Source organism: Nicotiana sylvestris, chromosome 7, assembly GCF_000393655.2.
Source record: "Nicotiana sylvestris chromosome 7, ASM39365v2, whole genome shotgun sequence".
NCBI classification, from domain to species: domain Eukaryota; kingdom Viridiplantae; phylum Streptophyta; class Magnoliopsida; order Solanales; family Solanaceae; genus Nicotiana; species Nicotiana sylvestris.
Window position 1 is genome coordinate 122,405,623 of NC_091063.1, and position 20,775 is coordinate 122,426,397.

Below are 20,775 nucleotides of genomic sequence, written 5' to 3' on the forward strand. Positions count from 1 at the left end.
TAGCACCACCCCTTACATTTATAAAGCATATTACAACTTGGTCATCAGAATCAACTTCATCACTTTCATGAGAATGACTGGATAGAACCAGGTCTTATCTTAGGATATATAATTTTTAAAGGAACAGGAATGGGGGGATATGAACTGGGGTGTTTTAGTATTCTCCCAAGTTGGGCCTATTGAAACCTGGTGTCTCATCCCAAGTGGGAGCAGTTCTGAGTCTAGATGACTCAAACTCTCCCTAAGTGGAGGGATGAGGTCCCTCAGGTGGTTCCCCTATTTCACTCATAGTCACATGTTCCCCTGGTTCACTCATAATCACATGTTCCCCTTGGTTCCATAGTTACCCCTGACTTTGCAGTTCCCCTTGAGTTTGTAGTTCCCCCGTGTCCCTTCACCACTACCACTCGCCCTTATGGCCTCAACAAAACCTTCCACAATCTCAGCCTCACTTTTAAGAATATTCGATCTCCTCTTTTCTTTTTCACTTAGATTTACCTCAAACTCTAATCCTTTATCAGTAGGAAGAGATGGTAAATTACCTGTTTTAGTAGGAGTATTTTGAGTATATCTTTCAGTAGCCAGATTTCCATCTTCCTCAGGTGCATGTGATTCCACAATAGCACCGTAACTCATTTGTTCCTCCAACCTCACTTCTTCTGTCGCAAAAGTCCGACTAGTTACCTCAACACCATCATTATCTTATTTGATTTCCTTTGTATTTTGAAGAAATTGAGACACTGACATAGTTTGATCAGAGTTGGGCTTGTCAGTAGGAATAGTAGGAGAAGAGGATGAGACAAATTTTTTGGGAGTTTGGCTTTTCCGGCTTTGTTGGGGACTAGAACCAGAAGGTTTGGAAGGAGTGACAATAGGGCTAGTTTCAGTGGAAATTGCGGCTTTTGTGGGTGAAACATTTGGTTCAGATTAATATGGGGATATAACTTTAGAAAGAGACAAAGTTGTATTCTCTTCAGACATTATGGGTGATTGAGATTCTTGTTGGTACATGGTTATATTTGTCTTGGAAGATACAGAGGAGAGAAAAGTTTGAAGATAGAGAATGACAATTTTTGAGTTTTGAGTGAGAATAGAGACACATGCTAGGTTTATAAAGTAGGAGAGGTACCGATTACAAGCGAGTGTGAGAAAGAAATGTGGCAACGAGTCGGTTCAGAGAGGTTGTAATGTTTGGGATTAAAAGAAATTGAAAGAGTTGGGAATAACTTACCTGAGTCACATGAGCTGAGTTCCTTGATAGATTTTTGAAAATGTGAGCAAAAACTTCTAGATGTGCAATGTCATTTGCCATTTGTTTTGTCCTGAGTCTGCCATGCATGTTTACCTGTAACAGTATAGATTTGAGTTAGATGTCGCTAGAAAACACTTTTTAGCATTGTACCTTTCCTTCTTCACATAGCCAATCATCGAGGGACCAAGTCCTCAATTGAGCTTAATCAACCACAACTCTAGACGGGTTCTTTCAAAGTGTTCCCTGCTCAGTTCTTTGGTATATATATTTTCTACCTGGTCCTCTGTCTTGTAGAACTTCACACAGATAAGACCTTTTTCAATATTGTCCCTCAACAAGTGATGTCTCATATCAATGTGCTTTGTCCTCTTGTGCTGCACCGAATTTTTTTTCCATGTTAAGAGAACTTGTGTTATCACATAGTAAGGGCACATAATTTGTAAATACACCAAAATTTTCAAGTTGTTGCTTGATCCAAAGCAGTTGTGTGTAACAAGAGGCAACAACCACATACTCAGCTTCAGCACTAGAAAGAGCCACAAAGTTTTATTTCTTTGTATCTCATGAGATCAAGTATGACCACAAAAAATATGACATTCCAAATGTACTCTTCCTATTTACAAAATATCCAGCATAATCAACATATCCAATCAAGTCAAAATTATTTCCTAAGGGATAGAAGAGGACCAGGTCCTGCATTCCCTTAAGAAACCTCAGAATTCTTTTGGCAGCCTTCAAATGTATTCTCTTGGGCTTGGTTAAAACCTAGCACACAACCCAACACTAAAGACTATATTAGGACTGCTAGCGGTTAGGTATAGAAGAGATCTAGTAATACCCCTATACATAGTTCCATTGATAGGAGAACCAGGTTCGTCCATGTCTAATCGAGTAGTAGTGGCAATGACAGTATTAATGATCTTAGAATTTTCCATCTCAAATCTTTTTAGCAGCTCCTTGATGTACTTCTATTGACTGATCATAATGACTTTTGAGGTTTGCTTCATTTTCAAACCAAGAAATAAATTTAGCCCACTTATCATACTCATCACAGATTCACTTCCCATGAGCTTTGCAAACTCCTCACAAAGGGAATCATTTGTTGCAAAACAAATGATATCATCAACATAGACTTGTACAATCAACCGATTTCTCCTTCTTTTCTTTAGAAATAGAGCACTGTCAATTTTTCCTCTAGTAAAGACATTTTCGAGAAGGAATTTTGACAACCTCTCGTAACATGCTTGAGGAGCTTGCTTCAAACCATATATAGCCTTCTCAAGCTTGAAGACATGCTCAGGATGCTCATGAGTTTCAAAACCAGGAGGTTGCTTGATAAATAATTCCTCTTTAAAGTATCTATTTAGAAAGGCACTTTTAACATCCATTTATAACAATTTCAATTTCATATGAGATGCAAAAGCTATAAGAATCCTGATGGCATCCATCCGAGAAACCGGAGCAAAAGTCTCATCATAGTTAATCCCTTCTTCTTGATTATGTCCCTGGACCACCAGACTTACTTTGTTTCTTGTTGTATTTCCAAATTAATCAAGCCTTTTCCTGTACACCCACCTGGTTCCAATCATTGTTTTGTCTGAAGGGCGAAAAACCAGGTGCCACACCTTGTTTCTCTCGAATTGATGGAGTTCTTCTTGCATAGCAGTTATCCAGTCAGCATCTTTCAATGCTTCATGGATGTTCTTAGGTTCAATTTGAAATAGGAAGGCTGAGAAGGCAAATATGTTTCTTGCCTTAGATCTAGTTTGAATATCAGAATCTAAAGGTGTGATCACATTTTTAAGGGGATGTGAACTCTTGTGATATCAGTTGGATACTTGAACTTTAGAATTGAAGGACCAGGTTCCTCCATATTTTAACCATCATTGAAATCAATAGAAGTATGACTTCCACTCCTTTGTCCTGTATTAGGAGTACCTGATACATCATCAATAACCCTATGCTCAACTTCAGTTGAGGTAATAGAGGGATCCAGTTCCTTTGTGAATGATGGAGGTTCTATTGCATCTTCTTCGTCGCTTTACTTGACTTAACTCATCAAGTCAGTCTTTTCATTGGCAATATTTATAGCTTCTCTAGGAACTTTTGAAAATTCTCCATCTTTATCTTCCTTGTTATGTGACATTTTCCCTATTGATTCATAGGATTCATCAAAAATCACATGCACACTTTCTTCTATACACTGGGTTCTTTTGTTATAGACTTTGTATGCCTTTCTTTAAGAGGAGTAACCAAGAAATATTCCCTCATCACTTTTTGCATCAAATTTTTCTGAAGCCTCCGTACCATTGTTGAGAATGAAACATTTGCATCAAAACACTCTCAGGTATGTCAGCTTGGGTTTTCTCCCATTGAGCAGTTCATAAGGAGTCTTCTCAAGTAGGGACCTAATCATGCACCTGTTAATCAAGTAACATGCAATGTTGACTACTTCAGCCCAAAAACTCTTAGGTACATCAATATCGATCAACATTGTTCTAGCCATATCTTCAAGAGTCCTATTTTCTCTCTCCATAAAACCATTTTGCTGAGGTGTCTAGGAGCAAAAAAATTGTGTCTTATACCATTTTCAGCACAAAACTCATCGAACTCGGCATTGTCAAATTCAGTACTGTGATTGGATCTAATACTCACAACATAATTTCCCAACTTCACTTGAATCTCTTCACAAATGCAACAATTACAAGAAATGTTTCATCTTTGGTCTTTAGAAACAATGTCCATGTGAATCTCGAATAGTCGTTTACAATCACAAAGATGTACTTCTTTCCTACTCTACTGGGAACCCTCATAGGTCCTCAAAGATTCATATGAAGAAGATCAAGTAGCCTTGAGATAATCACTTCTTTCTTTGGTTTAAACGAGGACCCGACCTGCTTCCTTTTTGCACATGCATCACATACCTTGTGATCCTTAAACTTTGACTTAGGCAGCTCACAAACCAAGTCCTTCTTGATCAACTTGTTCAGCAAGGTAAAGCTTGCATCCCAGTCGTCTGTGCCATAACTCAGCATCATCATCAATAACACTCAGGCATGTTAAATCACCACCATTCAGTAAGTCAAAGTCTGCAATACAGATGTTCTTGAACATTTTGGCTATCAACACTAATTCACTAGTTTTGAGATTGGTGACAATGCAAGATTTGGACAAGAACTTTACTTCATTTCCTTTTTCACATGTTTGGGACACACTTAACAGACTATATTTCAAGCCATTCACATATTATACATTTTAAATTGCATATGAGAGTATTTTTCTAATTTTGCCAACACCAAGAATATTGCCCTTCTTACCATTTTCAAAGGACAGACTCCCACTCTGGAAGGCCTTGAGTGAGAGGAATTCATCAATTTTTCTGGTCATATGCTTCGAGCAGCTACTATCAATATACTATTTTTGATTGCTTCCTCTCACTCCAGCCTCATCTTCCTTCTTGTCCTCCTCATCATCAAATTTCACCGTGAATGCAAAGATAGAATCATATTCTGAGGATTCATTTTCAAAAGCCATCACAGATATATATCCTTGGTCATCTTCACCTTCAGATTAAATGGAGGAATCTCCCCAGGCAGCCAGTGCTTGCTTCACCACGTTGTCAGCAACATCTCTTTTTTAACCTCCTCTCAGGGACCGAGTTCCTCTTGACCACTTTATCAGTCTTGTTTTTGTACTGATCCTGCTTATGAAGTGGATAGTATTTAATAAGGTGTCCAGGCTTTCCACACTTATGAAAATAATCATTTTCTTTGAAGTTCCTGCTTGAACTTTCTCTCTTGGGAATTTCACCATTTCCTCGAACCATCTTTTGGAATCTTCGAGTGAGATACGCCATGTCAGATTTATCACTACTAGAGTCAATGTTGGCAGCCTTGAGAACCAGGTTCTTCTCCTTCTTGTGCTCTCCTCTTTCAAGGTCCTTTTTCACTTTATCTCATAGGTTTTGAGATTTCCAATTAGCTTATCAATGGTCACATTCTATAGGTTCTTGGCTTCAGTGACGACATTCACCTTACTTTTCCAAGTACCTGGTCGAATGTTGAGTATCTTCCGGATCAACTTATTTGTTGGAATGATTTCTCCAAAAGAATGAAGTTCATTGATAATGGAGGTAAACGTGTATGCATATCTTGAATGGACTCATCCTCCTTCATTTTGTAGAGCTCATACTTAGTGATAAGCATATCAATCTTGGACTGCTTTACCTGAGTAGTTCCCTCATGATCAGTTTTGAGGGCTTCCTAGATCACCTTGGCAGACTCACATGCTGAGACACGATTATATTCATCTGGTCCAACACCACAAACAAGAACTTTCTTTGCCTTCAAGTTCTTTTCAACAGCCTTTCTATCAGCATCATTGTATTCTTTCCTCGTCTCAGGGCCAGTCCTTATTCTCTGTCCAGCTGCTTTCATGGGAACAAGTACCATCACAAATCACATCCCACAACTCTGAGTCTTCAGTCATGATGAAGTCATGCATTCTTGTTTTTAAGCATTCATAGTATTTGCCATTGAATCTTGGAAGTCTTGCGGTTGATTGTCCTTCCTCGAAGTGTGCTAGAGCAGCCATGATGAAGATCCTTTATACGTGTTAACCTTTTAGAAAGAACCTGCTCTGATACCAACTGATAGAAATTAGGAGTCCAGCAAACAATATAGAGAACCAAGTTCTCTATTAGTTCCAATAGTAAACAAGCAGTAAGCAAAGAACACACGATATTTACGTAGAAAACTCATTGCCTAAGGGACTAAAAACCACGACCTACCCAGTAGGATTTTAACTCCACTAAACTGAGCAAACTTCAGAATACGATATATTTCAATATAGAAATTAAACTCTTAATCCTCCACTCCTTACAATAACTCTATTATAAGCTCTTTGTAACAACTCTATTATAAAGCAACGCTCTTTGACTAACTCTAGTCAAACAACTAAAACAACAATGGTTGAATAATGTCCTACAAAATACTTCTAGAAAGCCACTTAGGTTTAAAAGTAAAGAAAAAAAGACAAAGACTCAACAAACTTAAGGATTCAAGACATCTTCAATGTTAGGATCTGGTCCTTGGTTTTTAGCAGCTTTGTTCTTGAGTGCACCTAGAGGAAACAATGGCGGCTGTCACTTGAGATGATAGGTTTTTCAGAATCAAGTGTTAGGTCAAACCTTGTACATGTTCTATATATATATATATATATATATATATATATATATATATATATATATATATATATATATATATATATATATATATATATATATATATATATGAGAGAGCATGTGAAAAAAGATAGAGATAATATAACTTTTGGTTTGGTCTCTAGCAACAACGACTATGTCGCTGAACTGCTGTCAGTCAGTACAGTGAAACAACTTTTACAACTGTAGGGTTGACTGTACGACAGTTGGAAAACTGATTATATTTGTTCCCTTTTCTGCTTTCTCGAGAATGTTTAACCAGACATCGAAACATATTACAACAGACGCATAAGAACTGATCGCATGAGGTTTCTATCTGCTTCCTCAATAAAGTTTGATAAATCATCAAACCTAATAGCATAACTTGTCATTTATACACTTCTTCTAACATCTTCAACGAGAATAGATTCATCATGCGGTAGATTTACCAAATCCAACAGTGTTTTCTCTCTTGTTCTCTATCTTAGAATGGTTTGAAAATTTTAAACACTCTTATAACCTTTTACATCTAACTTTAAAGAGAAAACGAATAATTCGAAAGAGAAAAAAGGACTAATTTGACAAGTTCAATTCTGCAATGGTTGTTTGGTTTTATCTTTTATGATTCAAAGTTTAGTCTTAGGTATCAAACTCGAAATATCATATACTTTGATGTAAAGAGAGTGATACTTAGGAAGATAATAATAGGATGGTCATACTAGTACCGTAGTACTTAATTGCAATCTGGTCAAGTACAAATCTATGCAATATCCATCTATTCTATATTTCTTTTTGAATTAGCAATCAATGCTTCTTTTCTTTTGTTTTTTTTAGCATTTTGTCTTTGTATGTGATTGTTCATTTGGGTTGGGTGGGGTGGAGAGGGAATTGTAACCCATATCTTTGCTAGTTGCAAGCATTATTTTGCAGATCTAGTTTGAAAAGGAAACAGGCAAATGAATAAATCTATAAATAACTTAATTAAACAGAACAAACAATTCTCAGATGGGGACATGGTTAGCTAATAGCTAAAACGTGTACTACTGGTGTCATCTTCTCTAGACTCAGCACTTAGGTCACCCAAAATTAGAGGTGACAAATTAACCCATTTTAAAACTTGTTTGACCAAGCTGGAGAAATCAGCTTATTTTGAGAAGTGCTTTTGAAAAAAGTACTTTTGGAGAGAATCAGTTTGTGTTTGGCTAATCAGTCTGAAAAACACTTTTGAGAAATAATTTGTGTTTAGCCAAACTTCTTCGAAAGTGCTTTTAAGTGTCAAATTACGAATAAGGACATGAATAGATTTACTTAATAATTAATATTATAAGTAAATAAATAATATCAAAATTTTGTTATTACATGCAATAATTAAAAAAATTCATTTTATTTAAGTAAAATATGAAAATAAAATTAAAAAGTACTTAATTCTTTTAATATAAGTTAAATATATTAAAATTCCTTCAACAAATATAAAAGCATTCACCCCTAAAGTCACTATATATTAGAAAGTTTTCCTAAAAATAAGAAGAAAAATTTATAAATTAATATCTTAAGTATTAGGTTTAAGGGTTATTTTGGTATATACTATATTTTGTTAAGGGTATTTTAGGTAAGAAGAAAAGCCAAAACTGCTTCTGCTTTTGGAAAGAAGCTACTTTTTTCTGCTTCTCTGAAACTGCTTCTGCTTCTTCCCAAAAGCACTTTTTTTCCCAAATAAGCTTGGCCAAACATCTCAAATTAGGAAAAAAATGTGCTTTTGGGAAAAAAAAATACTTTTTTGTCTTGAGAAGCTTGGCCAAACAGGCTATTAGTAATCCGTCAAGGTTTAAGCCGGTTGGATTATGAGTTGTTGTAATCCGTCAAGGTTGTAAAAATTGCACGGGGCGCCCAAATTGCGCCCTATTTGGTCGCCCCCATTTAACTTATACCCATTTTTAAATTTTTTTTTTAACTTGTACCCACTTTTTAAACAACTTCAGCCCCTTTCCTCCTCCTCCTCCTCCTCCTCCTCCTCCTCCTCCTCCTCCTTCTTCTTCTTCTTCTTCTTCTGCTGCTGCTGGTGTTGCTATGAAACTTCAGTTCATGGGATGATTGTCATAAATATATTTATCAGATTATTTTAAAACAAATTATTAATAATTACGTAAGTTAGTAGACAATAATTTATGAATATTTCCACGTACGTAAGTTAGTAGACAATGATAATTCTGTTCTTTTCACGTTTATTGTTTCCAAAATTTATGATTTAAATACTGTTGGCAATCTGATTGTTTATCTAGTATGTTAGAAAGTTTTTTCAAAAATTTCAGCTTATATAGTGCTGATGTTTTTACAAATGAACTAAATAACTTCAACATCTTCTGTTGAAGTTTTTGAAAAATCTTTATGACAAAACTAATGAATCCAGGACAAAAAAACTTTAGCTTTTAGTGCTGAAGTTTTTACAAATGAACTAAATAACTTCAGCATTTTTTGTTGAAGTTTTTGAAAAAGCTTATCCAGGACAAAAAAACTTCAGCTTATTTAGTGCTGAAGTTTTTATAAATGAACTAAATAACTTCAGCGTCTTCTGCTGAAGTTTTTGAAAAAGCTTAATGACAAAACTAATGAATCCAGAACAAAAAAAAACTTCAGCTTATTTAGTGCAATTACAAAAAAAAAAACTTCAGCAAATTAAGCTACTATGCTTAAGTTCAGCAATTACAAAAAAACAACTTCAGCAAATAGAGAACAAAACTTCAACTACTATGCTTAAGTTCAGCAATTACAAACAAAAACTTCAGCACACTTGCTACTTCAGACCCGTTTACTAGAATGCTGAAGTTTTTGCGTGATTGTCTTTGCTACTTCAGCCCCGTATGCTGAAGTTACGCGAAAAAGTGGGTACACTTGCAATTTTTTTTGCAAAGCGAGCACAAGTTAAAACATGACCCAAAAAGCGGGTATAGATGCAAATGCCCCGTCAAGATTTACTTCGAAATGATCCATTAAGCGTTAAAATGAGCCAAAAATAGTATAACCTGATAGATCAACATGCAATTGAAATTCAAACATAAGAAATTAAATATGGAGAAAACTAATAATTTTAAAAATTACTTTAGGTTAAGCCCTGTTGGATGGATTGAATATATTTCAATGTTTAATCCATTTTGCCCTATTTCATTTTAACTCGATCAAATATTAGATATATTAAATATGATCCACTTATTGATTTGATCCATTTTAATATTGATTCAAACCGCCTATTGCCCCCTCCACATTCAAAACTTAAAATGTAGCAAGTCCAACATAATGTGAACACATAATTAATATATAACGAGAATAAACAATAGTGGACCACATGTTGTTGAGAGTTGAGAGTTGAGAGTGAGGATTAGTCCAAAATTCCAAAGTGTGAAGTGTGAACATGGCTATTCTTCCTCTATTCAAACCTAACCACCCCTTTACTTTATAAAATAGCAAAGCCAAGCTACAAAACTCTTGAACCATGGACATGTTGGCTGTTGCTGTACTGAAATCTGTCCAACTATTTATTACTCTACTTAAATTAAAATAAGAAAATAAAATAGAATTCAAATTGGTGGAGAAAGAGAATCGCGCTAATCAAAATTTGGAGAAAAATGTCATGTGATGAATAACCAAGAACAAAAGAGAGGAATATTAAAAAAAAAATAATGTAATGAAAAAGAAAGTCATTGCTATAATAAGGACTATCTACTGGTTCATATAAATTGTGTCAAGCAAGCTATATGACTAGCTACCTAGTTCCTATGTTTCGTATATATATTGCAAAAAAAAAAAAAGAGGTTAAAATTACTTATTATAGTATATTTCATAAGTTATAGTACCATGGTTTAAGTCTGTCATTTCTTGGAGTGCAAATGTGCAAATTGATAAACTTTTTGGTGTTTGTGACTTTCATCTGTGAGACGCTCCTCTAACAATCATTCAGACATGCTTCTATATATATGTTCATACTCTAATTTTGAATAGATTTTTCATCATATGAAGGTCTACCAAATCCAACACTGTCTTATCTCGTTCTCTATTTTAGAATGCTTAACTTTTTAAACACTCATATAAACTTTCACATCAATCAAAACTTAAAAAAACAACGAATAATATGGAAGAGAAAAAGGACTACTTTGACAAGTTTAATTCTGCTGTTGTATTTGATTTAATGATTGAAAATCTAACATTACAAGTTGAAACGTTTTGGCCACAAAGTCAAAACACCATATCACATACTTTGATGAAAATTAGAAATCTTAGTTTGATGTAACGAATGTAAAAATAATAGGAAGATAGTAATATTATTACTCAATTAGTATACTACTTAATTCTAATCTTAGTCAAGTACCAATCTATGTGTTATCCACATCCTCTATTTTACTTCTTGAAGTTACCAAAATAACGCTTTTCTTTTGCTTTTTTAGCATCTTAATTGGTAGTACCTCTCTTCCATTTTTTATGCGCACTATTTTTTAGTGTAGTTTATTTAAAAAAGGATAATATATTTTTATATTTAAAAATAATTTAATTTTAAACAAGTATTTTTTTACGTTCTGACGACATGCTTTTATTGACAAGAAATCTCATCGTTTAAGATTATAAATTTTAAAAGTTACTAGTATATAATTAAATACTGCTATATAAATTGAAACTAAGGAATATGTGATGGTTCCGGTTTTAGAGGATGTAGCCCATTTTTGTTTTAGTTGTTTATAAACATTAAGAACTGTTTCTGATTATTGAGATTGATGATCATGTGTACATATTCAAGCATCAATGCTTTGTCTTGTTTAGATTCCAAAATACCCATCAATATTTACATAATTAATTTTCAACCATCTCTTAAAGTCCACAATTTGGTTAAGACAAGAAAGGTCATTTTTGACATTGGAATGACAGGTTTTGTCTCTCTGTAATCCCCAAGGGATAAGGAAAATGAAACACTACAACTTGCAATTAAACAAACAACTACTAGCAATTAATTATTCTTAAACAGCGATTGCCATTTAAGTCTTGCCAGGTGGCTCATGGATGACGATACTAGGGTGACAACATAGGAAGAACGTCATCAGTAATGGCCTAAAACTCTCTTAACGCACCTTGTGGCGCGTGCAAACCAATGCAATTACATTATATTCCTCCCGAAGTGTTTGTTACAACCTACTTAGGAAAGTTTTTCCACTGAAAATGTCATTTTCTCTATAAAAATACAACCATATATACAAAGTTAAAGATGATTTGAAATCATATTATTTAAATGATTTTTTATTATTAAAAAAAGGATAACAACAACTAATTGTTTATTCAAACAAACAATAAAATATTAGTATTGAGTAAGAGTTTTGATATTTGTAAAGGAAATGACTTGTATTTATAACATGGAAGTTATTCTCACTTTTAATAATAATTTCTGTAACTTTAAAATATATTGAGAATTTATTTTACAAAGATAAACATACGTCCAAGAAAATATTTTACATTCATAATATTTTTTATGTCTCAAATTATGTATTATCCTTTCCCTTTTAATCTGGTACAAAATTAGTATCATACCTTTTTTTATTTAAAAATAATTTAATATTAAAATTTTTGTTTTATTCTTAATGAAATACTTTATAATCATACAAATATATATTTATTTGTTATTTTAGATAATAAAATTTCCAAGAGGAATGCTTTTTTTTCAAAATTCTAAAAGTTTAATCAAACACTGCACAAATTTTCATGGACGTCCAAAGTGGTCCAGTGGTTCATGAACCTGATCCATCATTGTCTTAATCACTCGAGTGAAAAGCAAAAGATTCCACTAATGCGCGTGGGGTTCGTTTTTTCCACAAGCTGAGGCGAATTTTCCTTCTAAGCTTCCATTAATTTACTAAGAATTCACATTTTCTTACATATATGTGCACTCATGTTTCTTAACTTGTTGCAAGCTAATAAATACTTCACATGGAGTCTCCGTTGCCGGAAAAGTCATCAGCGGATCTGAAAAGGGCAATCGACGGGTTAATTCGTGGCCAGGAATTTACACGACAATTAAAAGAGATAATCAAGAAACCTCTTGCAACCATTATGGCTGAGGATTTAGTTGGAAAAATTATGAATTCATTTTCTGAGACTCTTTCCGTCATAAACTCCGGCGAGTCCGATGAGGATACCGCCGAAGTTAAGTCGCCGGAAGATTCTAGTGGAAGTTGCAAGAGTACTACTACATCATTCAAAGATCGAAGAGGATGCTACAAGAGAAGGTGATTTTATTATTTACTCCTTTTGTTTTATTATTAGTGAATTTCATACAGTAAATAATTTTCATGAAGGGTATCTTAGTCTCTTTATGTTGATGGGGGACAAAGTATACCTGTTGCTCATGCACCTTCTGATTTGGATTTAACTGTCTTTATTGGTTGATTGGTTCTCTTTTAGTTAATTATTGGGCTGAGTACATAGACCGCCTCTTAAACTTGTACCGTTTTTCCACTTAGACACTTATGCTAAGGCTTGTACCTATTAAATACTTTATCTCTATTAAAATGTGTCTATTAAACACAAATATGACAATTCTAAACCAAATGAAGTGCGTGCATATCACTCTCTTCCGACCTAACAACCAGAATCAATAAAAATATTACATGTCAGCAAACAAAAAAAGATATATAAAAAATAAAACCAAAATAATCTGTCTAACGAACGATAAACCCACTAGATCTCTTCTTTTATCGATCAAAGCAAACAACAGACACACATTCATGGAGTTGTACAATTTACCACTTGTTGTTGTTGTTGTTATACACCACCTATCCTCAACTGGGCGTTGAAGTAGAGAAACCTACATACTTCAATTCCTCAAGAATTGGGGAAGAGAACTCAAAATTGAGTAAGTTGTTTTAGTTGAAGAAAGAGGCGAGGAAAACAAGGCTCTGTTTTGTTGAATTAATGAATGAGTTTTGTTGAAGAAAAAGAGAAGGTGAGGAACAAAGTTATGTTTTGTGGATTTGTTGTGTTATCACCATCGAATTTTGGAATGGAAAAACCATGGCCGCCCAATTTGGCATATGCTCAGATAATTACATAAGTTAATGCGGTAAAAGGAACAAGCCTTTCGAGTGAGGTGGTGGTAGCGATAGCTAGATCTGAAGAAAAAGGAAAAAAAATGGTTGACTTGGTCGATATAGCCGGAGAAGAAAAGAATGTAGGCTAAAAAAGATGATCGTTGAATTTTTATTTTTCCGGCGAGAACTTGTGCTTCCAGCAGGATAGTGTAAAATTAATGCTTTTACGCGTTAGGAAGAAGTGAGAACCACACGTTTTTACACATCAGCAAAAAGTGTTTAAAAGATACGTTTTTTACAACATTAGGTGTCTAATAGGTACAGGTTTTAGTATAAGTGTCTAAGTGGAAAAAAGGTGTAAGTTTACGGGGCTGCCTATGTATTCAGCCTAATTATTGTGAAGTAAGGTTGGATTCTTGATGGTTATTGACTACTTTGTCCTTGAAGAAATGCTAGAAATACAAAAAAGGGGATGGTCCCTCTTGGTGATAAGATTATTTAAGATTTTCTATATTGAATGATAATTTTCATATAGTTTATTGCATAAATTGCAATAATCATGTAGCTCACTAGGTAGAGATAGATCTAAGAACAAGTCAATGAGTGTAGAATATCGTTACGCTAGTTGTTTATTTATGACAATGTCTTAGAAAATTTATAATCTCTAAAATACATATACTCTGTAATTAAGTAAAGTAATTTTAAGAACAAATTTTCTCATGAGTTATTTGGAAATTATTTCATGCAGGAAAACTTCAGAAACAAACACAAAAGAATCCTCAGATTTGGTGGATGATGGCCATGCTTGGAGAAAATATGGACAAAAACAGATCCTCCATTCCACTTATCCAAGGTTTGATTTCACAATTTATTTTAGTATTTTTTCCCAATCAAGATAGTTATGTAATTATAGAGTATGTGATATTATGTAATTAAGCACTCTATTTGTTTTATTAATGATTGGTATATAAATGAATATGCAGGCACTATTTTAGGTGCACCCATAAATATGATCAAAATTGTCAAGCAACCAAACAGGTGCAGAAAATTCAAGACAATCCACCACTGTTCCGGACAACATACTATGGAAATCACACATGCAAACCTTTCCCTAGAGTTTCTCAAATAATTTTGGATACTCCTATTCATGGCGATTCCTCTATTCTACTTAGTTTTGATCGTAACAACAACAATAATAACTACTCTTCAATCCAAAACGTTAATTATAATTACCAGCCTTATAATATTCCTACATTTCCCTCAATAAAACAGGAAACCAAAGAGGAAGTATTCCAAAGATCATGTACTTTCTATCCAAAAATAGAAGATCAAAACCAATCATCAAACTCTGATAATTTTCTACTAGCCAATGATGATCATCTGAGTACTCTTACAGTATTTGAAGCCTCCGACGGCCATATGGCGGCGACATTATCGCCGGATGTCATATCATCTGGGGTCTATTCTTCTTGTACGACTAGTACAGATAATCTTGAGATTGATTTTGATTTTGAGGAGAGTCTTTGGAATTTTGAAGGGTACAATTCTTGAGTAGTTAATATTTGAGGGTGAAATAGCTTGATAGAGATGTTGTATAAATTTTGTATTATGTTGACGTAGAGATTGCAGCAAATTAAAGCACTATGTGCTTTGGTATAAAAGTATAAATTTGACTTCGACATTTTATTTGGTGTAATGGTAGGCCTAGCTAATTTTATCTCTTTCTTTCTTTTTTCTCCTAAAGAAAATCTAAAATTTAAACAGATCAACAATAGCATCTATCAAAGAAAAATAATTGTATGAGTTAAATTTATCATAAAATAGAAGAAGATAAAACAACGTGCTAACTGGTATATCAATGCTAACCATGTCCAGGGATACCATGGAAAATATGCTCCAAATTAAGACATACCACGCGATATTAAATTTTTTGACTCTGTCAATATGTCGAGAAGTGGATTCAATTCTAATTAAAAATATGTGCAAAGTTTTGTTTTTACTACTCTTCAAATACGTACGATTTTATATTATACAGTGTGTGATAATTTTATGCTCCAATTGCAATTATCATTGTGCGTTGTCCTCTTACAATTGTTAACTTAGAAAGGAAAAGAAACAATGTGATTCATTGTAACACCCCACACATTCGGATTAGGTATGAATGACTTAAAGAAGTAGTAAGGTTATATTTTGGACATATGAAGTCCCATCGGGATAATTATGGGTGAAAATAGTTGTTTCAAAATGAAGATGGAAAGTGAGGTGCATAAGATTTGACAAAATCGACTAAATTTGCAGAAGGTCCGTATTCCAGCAGGTTTTAGTGAAAATATGTAAGGAATTTGGGAAAAACTCAATGCATGAAAGTTGTAGGCCTTTGCAATAGCTTTCCAACGATATATTGTGGAACTCAAACGGAGCTCTGTGCAAAAAGTTATGCCCGTTTTACAGAATGGTGTGTAACCACTGCGGTCTTGCCGCGTTTTTACCGCGACCGCGATGGTGAGGCAGTGTCCCAGCGATTTACCGTGGTCGGGACCGCGGTGGCCAACTTGGGAAGTCATTTTTTTAGCCCTATTTCGTCCCCCACAGCCCCAAAACATAAAAACTTGCTCTAGAAAGGGAAGCTCTCAAAAACCTAACTCCTTAAAGGTCCCTCCGCCATCCAAGGTAAGTTCTAATGAAGATTCTAAGTTAATTTCAATTTTCCAACATCTTATTAACATGAGTAAACCCTCCATATCATTAGATATTCGATTGAGACATCGTTGTTGAGAGAAGAACCCTAGAACTCGAATCCAAGGGGATTGAACTTCAAAAAGGTAATGTATTCATCCTCTAATTGATTCTAGCATTGGATTAATGATTATAGACTCTAGTTCATGAGATATGAGTTGATGAGTTTGATAGAAAAGCATGAACGATTATAGGTTTGGGGTGTTAATTGTTGATTATTGGTTAATGATGTTGTTTACCTAATGGGTGATAAAAAATAATGTTGATTATAACCATTTGAGACTTTAGAATTTATTTAGGAGCAAGAGAATGAGTTATTGGGTGTAGAAACACTATTAATAAGGATTATGAAGCTTTATGCCACCAAATGTTTGAGAAAACGCCTAAGTGACCAAAACATGAGTATTATTGCTAATATGGAATCCCTTTGACTTGTATTGATATAGATTGAAGTTGAAAAGGTTGGCGAATGTTGTATTACGCTCAAGAGCAGGAAGTTAAGGTATGTGAGGCTAACTCTCTATGTTTTGGAATGTTAATGATTCTCCCTACACTACATTTCTTTTACGACGTATCTATTGCCTCAAAAATATAGTTAAGCCTAGTTCCTTAAATAGTTGTAGAACTTCTATTCTCTAGCTTCATAACTCGTTCATGACTTTCATTCTAAACGTTGTGAGATCAGTTCGTATTCGTTATAGACTTGGGATTGATGTCCCTAAGTCTCAGTATAGCTTACTCAACATATCATAAACAGTTGAAGTTTCAGTGTTCATAATCAGTTCAAGAATACATGTCTCATTCTAGTCCTATCCAGTATTCCAGTATCATGTAACTCAGCGTGATTCAGTATTTCACTATTATGTATTGCAGTATGATTCTCAATTGCTAATTTTAAATCCCTGAATGTCGAACACCTATATTTGGGCCTGAGGCCGCAGTTAATGCTTTATGCATCTTTGGGCCTAAGGCCGTAGTTAATGCTTTATGCATCTTTGGGCCTGAGGCTGCAGTTATGTATACGTATACTTGGGTCGAGGCCGCAGTTCTACACACACACACACACACACACACACACACACACACACACACACACACACATATATATATATATATATATATATATATATATATATATATATATATATATGCTGCAGTTTAGTATTCAGATAAACAGGTTGTTCATCATTCAGAAGAGGGATAATTCATATCCTTACCTCCTTTCAGTTCAATTATTAGTTAACGTTCAGTTATCAGTTATCAGTTCACTTATCAGTTATCAGTTCAGTTAATAGTTATCAGTTCAGTTATTAGTTATGAGTTATCATTTCAGTTTCAGTTTCAATAGTTATTATTTCAGTTATCAATTATAAATTCTCAGTTATCAGCTTAGTTTTAGTTTCAGCATTTATAATTCTTTTTTTTAGTTGTTTTACATACCAGTACAATTCAAATGTACCGATGTCCCTTTTTCCTGGGGCCTGCATTATAGGTTGATGACTCTGAGCGCTAGGATTCTCGTACCAGCTATTTGGTGATCCCCAGTTCTTTCGGGGCATTATCATTACTATAGTCTTTAGTATTTTCATACAGTCAGTGTTTATAGTACTTTATTAGAGGCTTCATAGACTAGAGTAATAGTTAGACAGAGTCTCAATTTTTTCATGTTAAGCTATATTTGCTACAAATACGTTTCAGAAATTGTATTAGTATTTCCGTACTTTGATTTGTATTATTCATACTTTTAGTATATCAGCATGTGTTAGTTTATCTTCCGCATTCAGTATGTTATGATATCACATGTTGATTCAGCCAGCCAGTTGGTTCGTTCGGTCATATGTAGTCAGGCACCGAGTGCCATGTTATGTCCAGGCCCAGGTTCGGGGCATAACAAAGCTTGGTATCAGAGCCAGGTTCAAGTGTTCTAGGGAATCTATGAAGCCGTATCTAGTGGAGTTTTCTTTATATATGTGTGTCGGCCACTCATATAAATGGTTAACTACCAAGACATTTAGGATTGTCTCGCTTCTTTCTAATTTAGATCGTGCCATGAAGCTTATAGCAAAAGGTAACTTTCTCTTCCTATCGAATTCCAAACGTATTGGATTCCCAAGCGACACGCAGGAGAAACATAAGGTCCTAGAGAGGATAATTGCCCATTGGGGTATAATCATGGAGTACAGGTTGGTAAATATGAGACTTTAGAGGATGTTAAAAGTGGGATACAATGGATAGTATTACAGATTAGAGCATAACCTTATCAGAAAGTACAAAAGCAGTTATCATATCTTATGGTTATCAGTTTACCTCAGTTACCAGTTATACAGTCTTTCAGTTAGCAAGTTTATGGTTATTTAGTACGCTAGTATTCAGTTATATGTTTACCAAATATCCAATTTTCAGTGTATCAAAATTCTAGGTGACTTGTGAGTATGCGGTGGTGCATATGGGTTCTCAAAGAAAATGTAAGTAACAGTGATTATAGAGAAAACTTCGCATATTTTAGGTATGTATTAAGACCCAAGACTCATCGGACGGTACATGAAGTGATTTACCTGATGATGGTATACTCTAAAGGACAAGTTTGAGTATGGTAGTGTATTCATATATGTTTTACCTCATGAAACAATCTCATTTCTAATTCTTGGAAATGGAGCCACAAGTTGTATGATGATAATTCAGATGTCAGACCCTAACATTGGTCACTATAGTTTTGGATAGAAAAGAGCCTAAGGGTAAAATACCTAGGAGTCAGAAATATTTGTTATTACCAAAGATGTAATTTTGTACAACTCATGCAAATGACTAGAAGATATAATGTATGCAATGAGGACCAAGAGCAGCCAATAGTGAATTTTAGGGAATGATTTTAAGTTTTTTAGATTTATTCAAATCAGAAGAAAGTACCACGTTAGTGAATTGCTATAAGAAGCGGCTATTATTATGAGATAAAAGGTATGACAGTTCTCCTTCAAATGATGTGAATATGTGTTTAGGCCGAAGGTTTATAGTTTGAAGTGATTTTGAAGTATATAGAAAGATTGGGGGTTAGATATTCCCATTTTGTTTAAGATATATGAACTTTCCCTAAGTGTGATATATGTACATAGTTAAAAAAAGAAGAAGATAGTATACGACCCCACAATAGGGTCGGATGATGAGGGAAGTTAGAATAACCTTATGCTTCACTTTAGTTATTCAAAGCAGAATATGAACACATGATGCTAGCAGGTAGTTAGTAACAAAATAGTGAGTATGTTTGAGTAGATACAATGAATTAGAACTTTCAGTAGAGCTAGTAGAGGTACAATTTGATTCACTTAGCCAAGTTAACTCTAGTGAGTGGATGACAGTTTAAAAAACCAAACGTGTGTTAGAACCGAAAGAGTTTAAGTTAAACTCGAAGTACACTAGAAGAAAAGGAAATCATCTAGGTAGTGAGAGAGCAAACTACAGAAGAATTGCCTTTAAGAATTATCGAAAAAGGGTCTTCCCAAGATTGACAGTGTGAGCAGAAATAAATCATTAAGATTGCGTATGATAGTTGTGAATACATTAGCTCTTCATTTATGTAGGTAATATAGTTTTCCTAGTAAGAAAGATTTCTCAGAAGTTAGTTGGAAGATGAGTCATCATTGACGTAGAGTGCAAAGAATTACAGAAAACAAGGAAAGTTATTTGGGCCCCAACAAAAGATAAAAGGAAGGATCTGCAAGTATAAAACCTTTGGTCTAAGGGGTGATGTGAAGACCATCAGTAAGTCCATATGGATATTTGAAGCTCGAATAGTTAGCATGGGATATGGAAAAGAAAATTAGTTCGGTAATAAGGGAAAATTGTATAATTACCATAGGGATTATGTCTAGCATGTGCAAGAAACACAAAATGAGTAGAATGATCACTGAGCTTAGTTATTGATGATAAACTGATCACAGAAAAGCTATAAAATCATGCCTATTTATGTGTCACGAGGGTAGTGCCATTGCACGAGACTCTAGTCTTCGGAGTACTGGTCAAAGACTTAGTTCACAATAATTCTATAAGTGTTTTCAGGAAGTGCTTAAGAAGATAATCAAGTGTAGGAAGTATAACTCATGATCGAGGTAGATAAGACAACTCTGGTGAAAGAAGTTCACCGCTTAGCCTAGCTAGGAGTTCAATTTGCGTACTTCAAAGATAGTAGAGTTGTTGTCTAGAATATGACTTGTCCCCCCTTATTAGGCGAAGTGAAGGAGAAATAGTTGATGATCCCTACTTGTTGTAGCTGAAAGAGGGGATTCACAGGCATATAATGATAGATTTGGAATAAGGGGGAGATGATAGTGCTTTGAGGTACCACGACAGATTGTGTGTTCCAGATATAGAAGGACTTAAAGAGGGAAGATCATGTTAGAATCCCAGAATTTCAAGTATTCTATTTACTCAGGAACCACAAAGATGTATCATGATCTTAAGGAGGTTTATTGGTGGAACGATATGAAAAAGAATATAACAGACTTCATGGCTAAGTGTCCAAATTGTCAGTA

General features: G+C 34.4%; 2 protein-coding genes across 2 annotated transcripts; one reads left to right on the forward strand and one right to left on the reverse strand.

Annotated features, from left to right (window-relative positions):
* Positions 1-927: 927 nt before the first annotated feature.
* Positions 928-4,786, reverse strand: LOC138873712 (uncharacterized). The gene is made up of 11 exons (XM_070152188.1): positions 4,668-4,786; positions 4,216-4,475; positions 3,958-4,070; positions 3,673-3,809; positions 3,134-3,291; positions 2,828-3,032; positions 2,305-2,611; positions 1,874-2,017; positions 1,528-1,626; positions 1,232-1,345; positions 928-1,023 (listed from the first exon to the last, which is right to left on the reverse strand). Exons 1-11 carry the CDS (start codon positions 4,784-4,786, stop codon positions 928-930), a joined length of 1,752 nt encoding a protein of 583 aa, XP_070008289.1.
* Positions 4,787-12,349: 7,563 nt separating this feature from the next.
* Positions 12,350-15,197, forward strand: LOC104240678 (WRKY DNA-binding transcription factor 70-like). The gene is made up of 3 exons (XM_009795552.2): positions 12,350-12,712; positions 14,262-14,366; positions 14,497-15,197. Exons 1-3 carry the CDS (start codon positions 12,414-12,416, stop codon positions 15,062-15,064), a joined length of 972 nt encoding a protein of 323 aa, XP_009793854.1. The 5' UTR covers positions 12,350-12,413; the 3' UTR covers positions 15,065-15,197.
* The last annotated feature ends 5,578 nt before the right edge of the window (positions 15,198-20,775 follow it).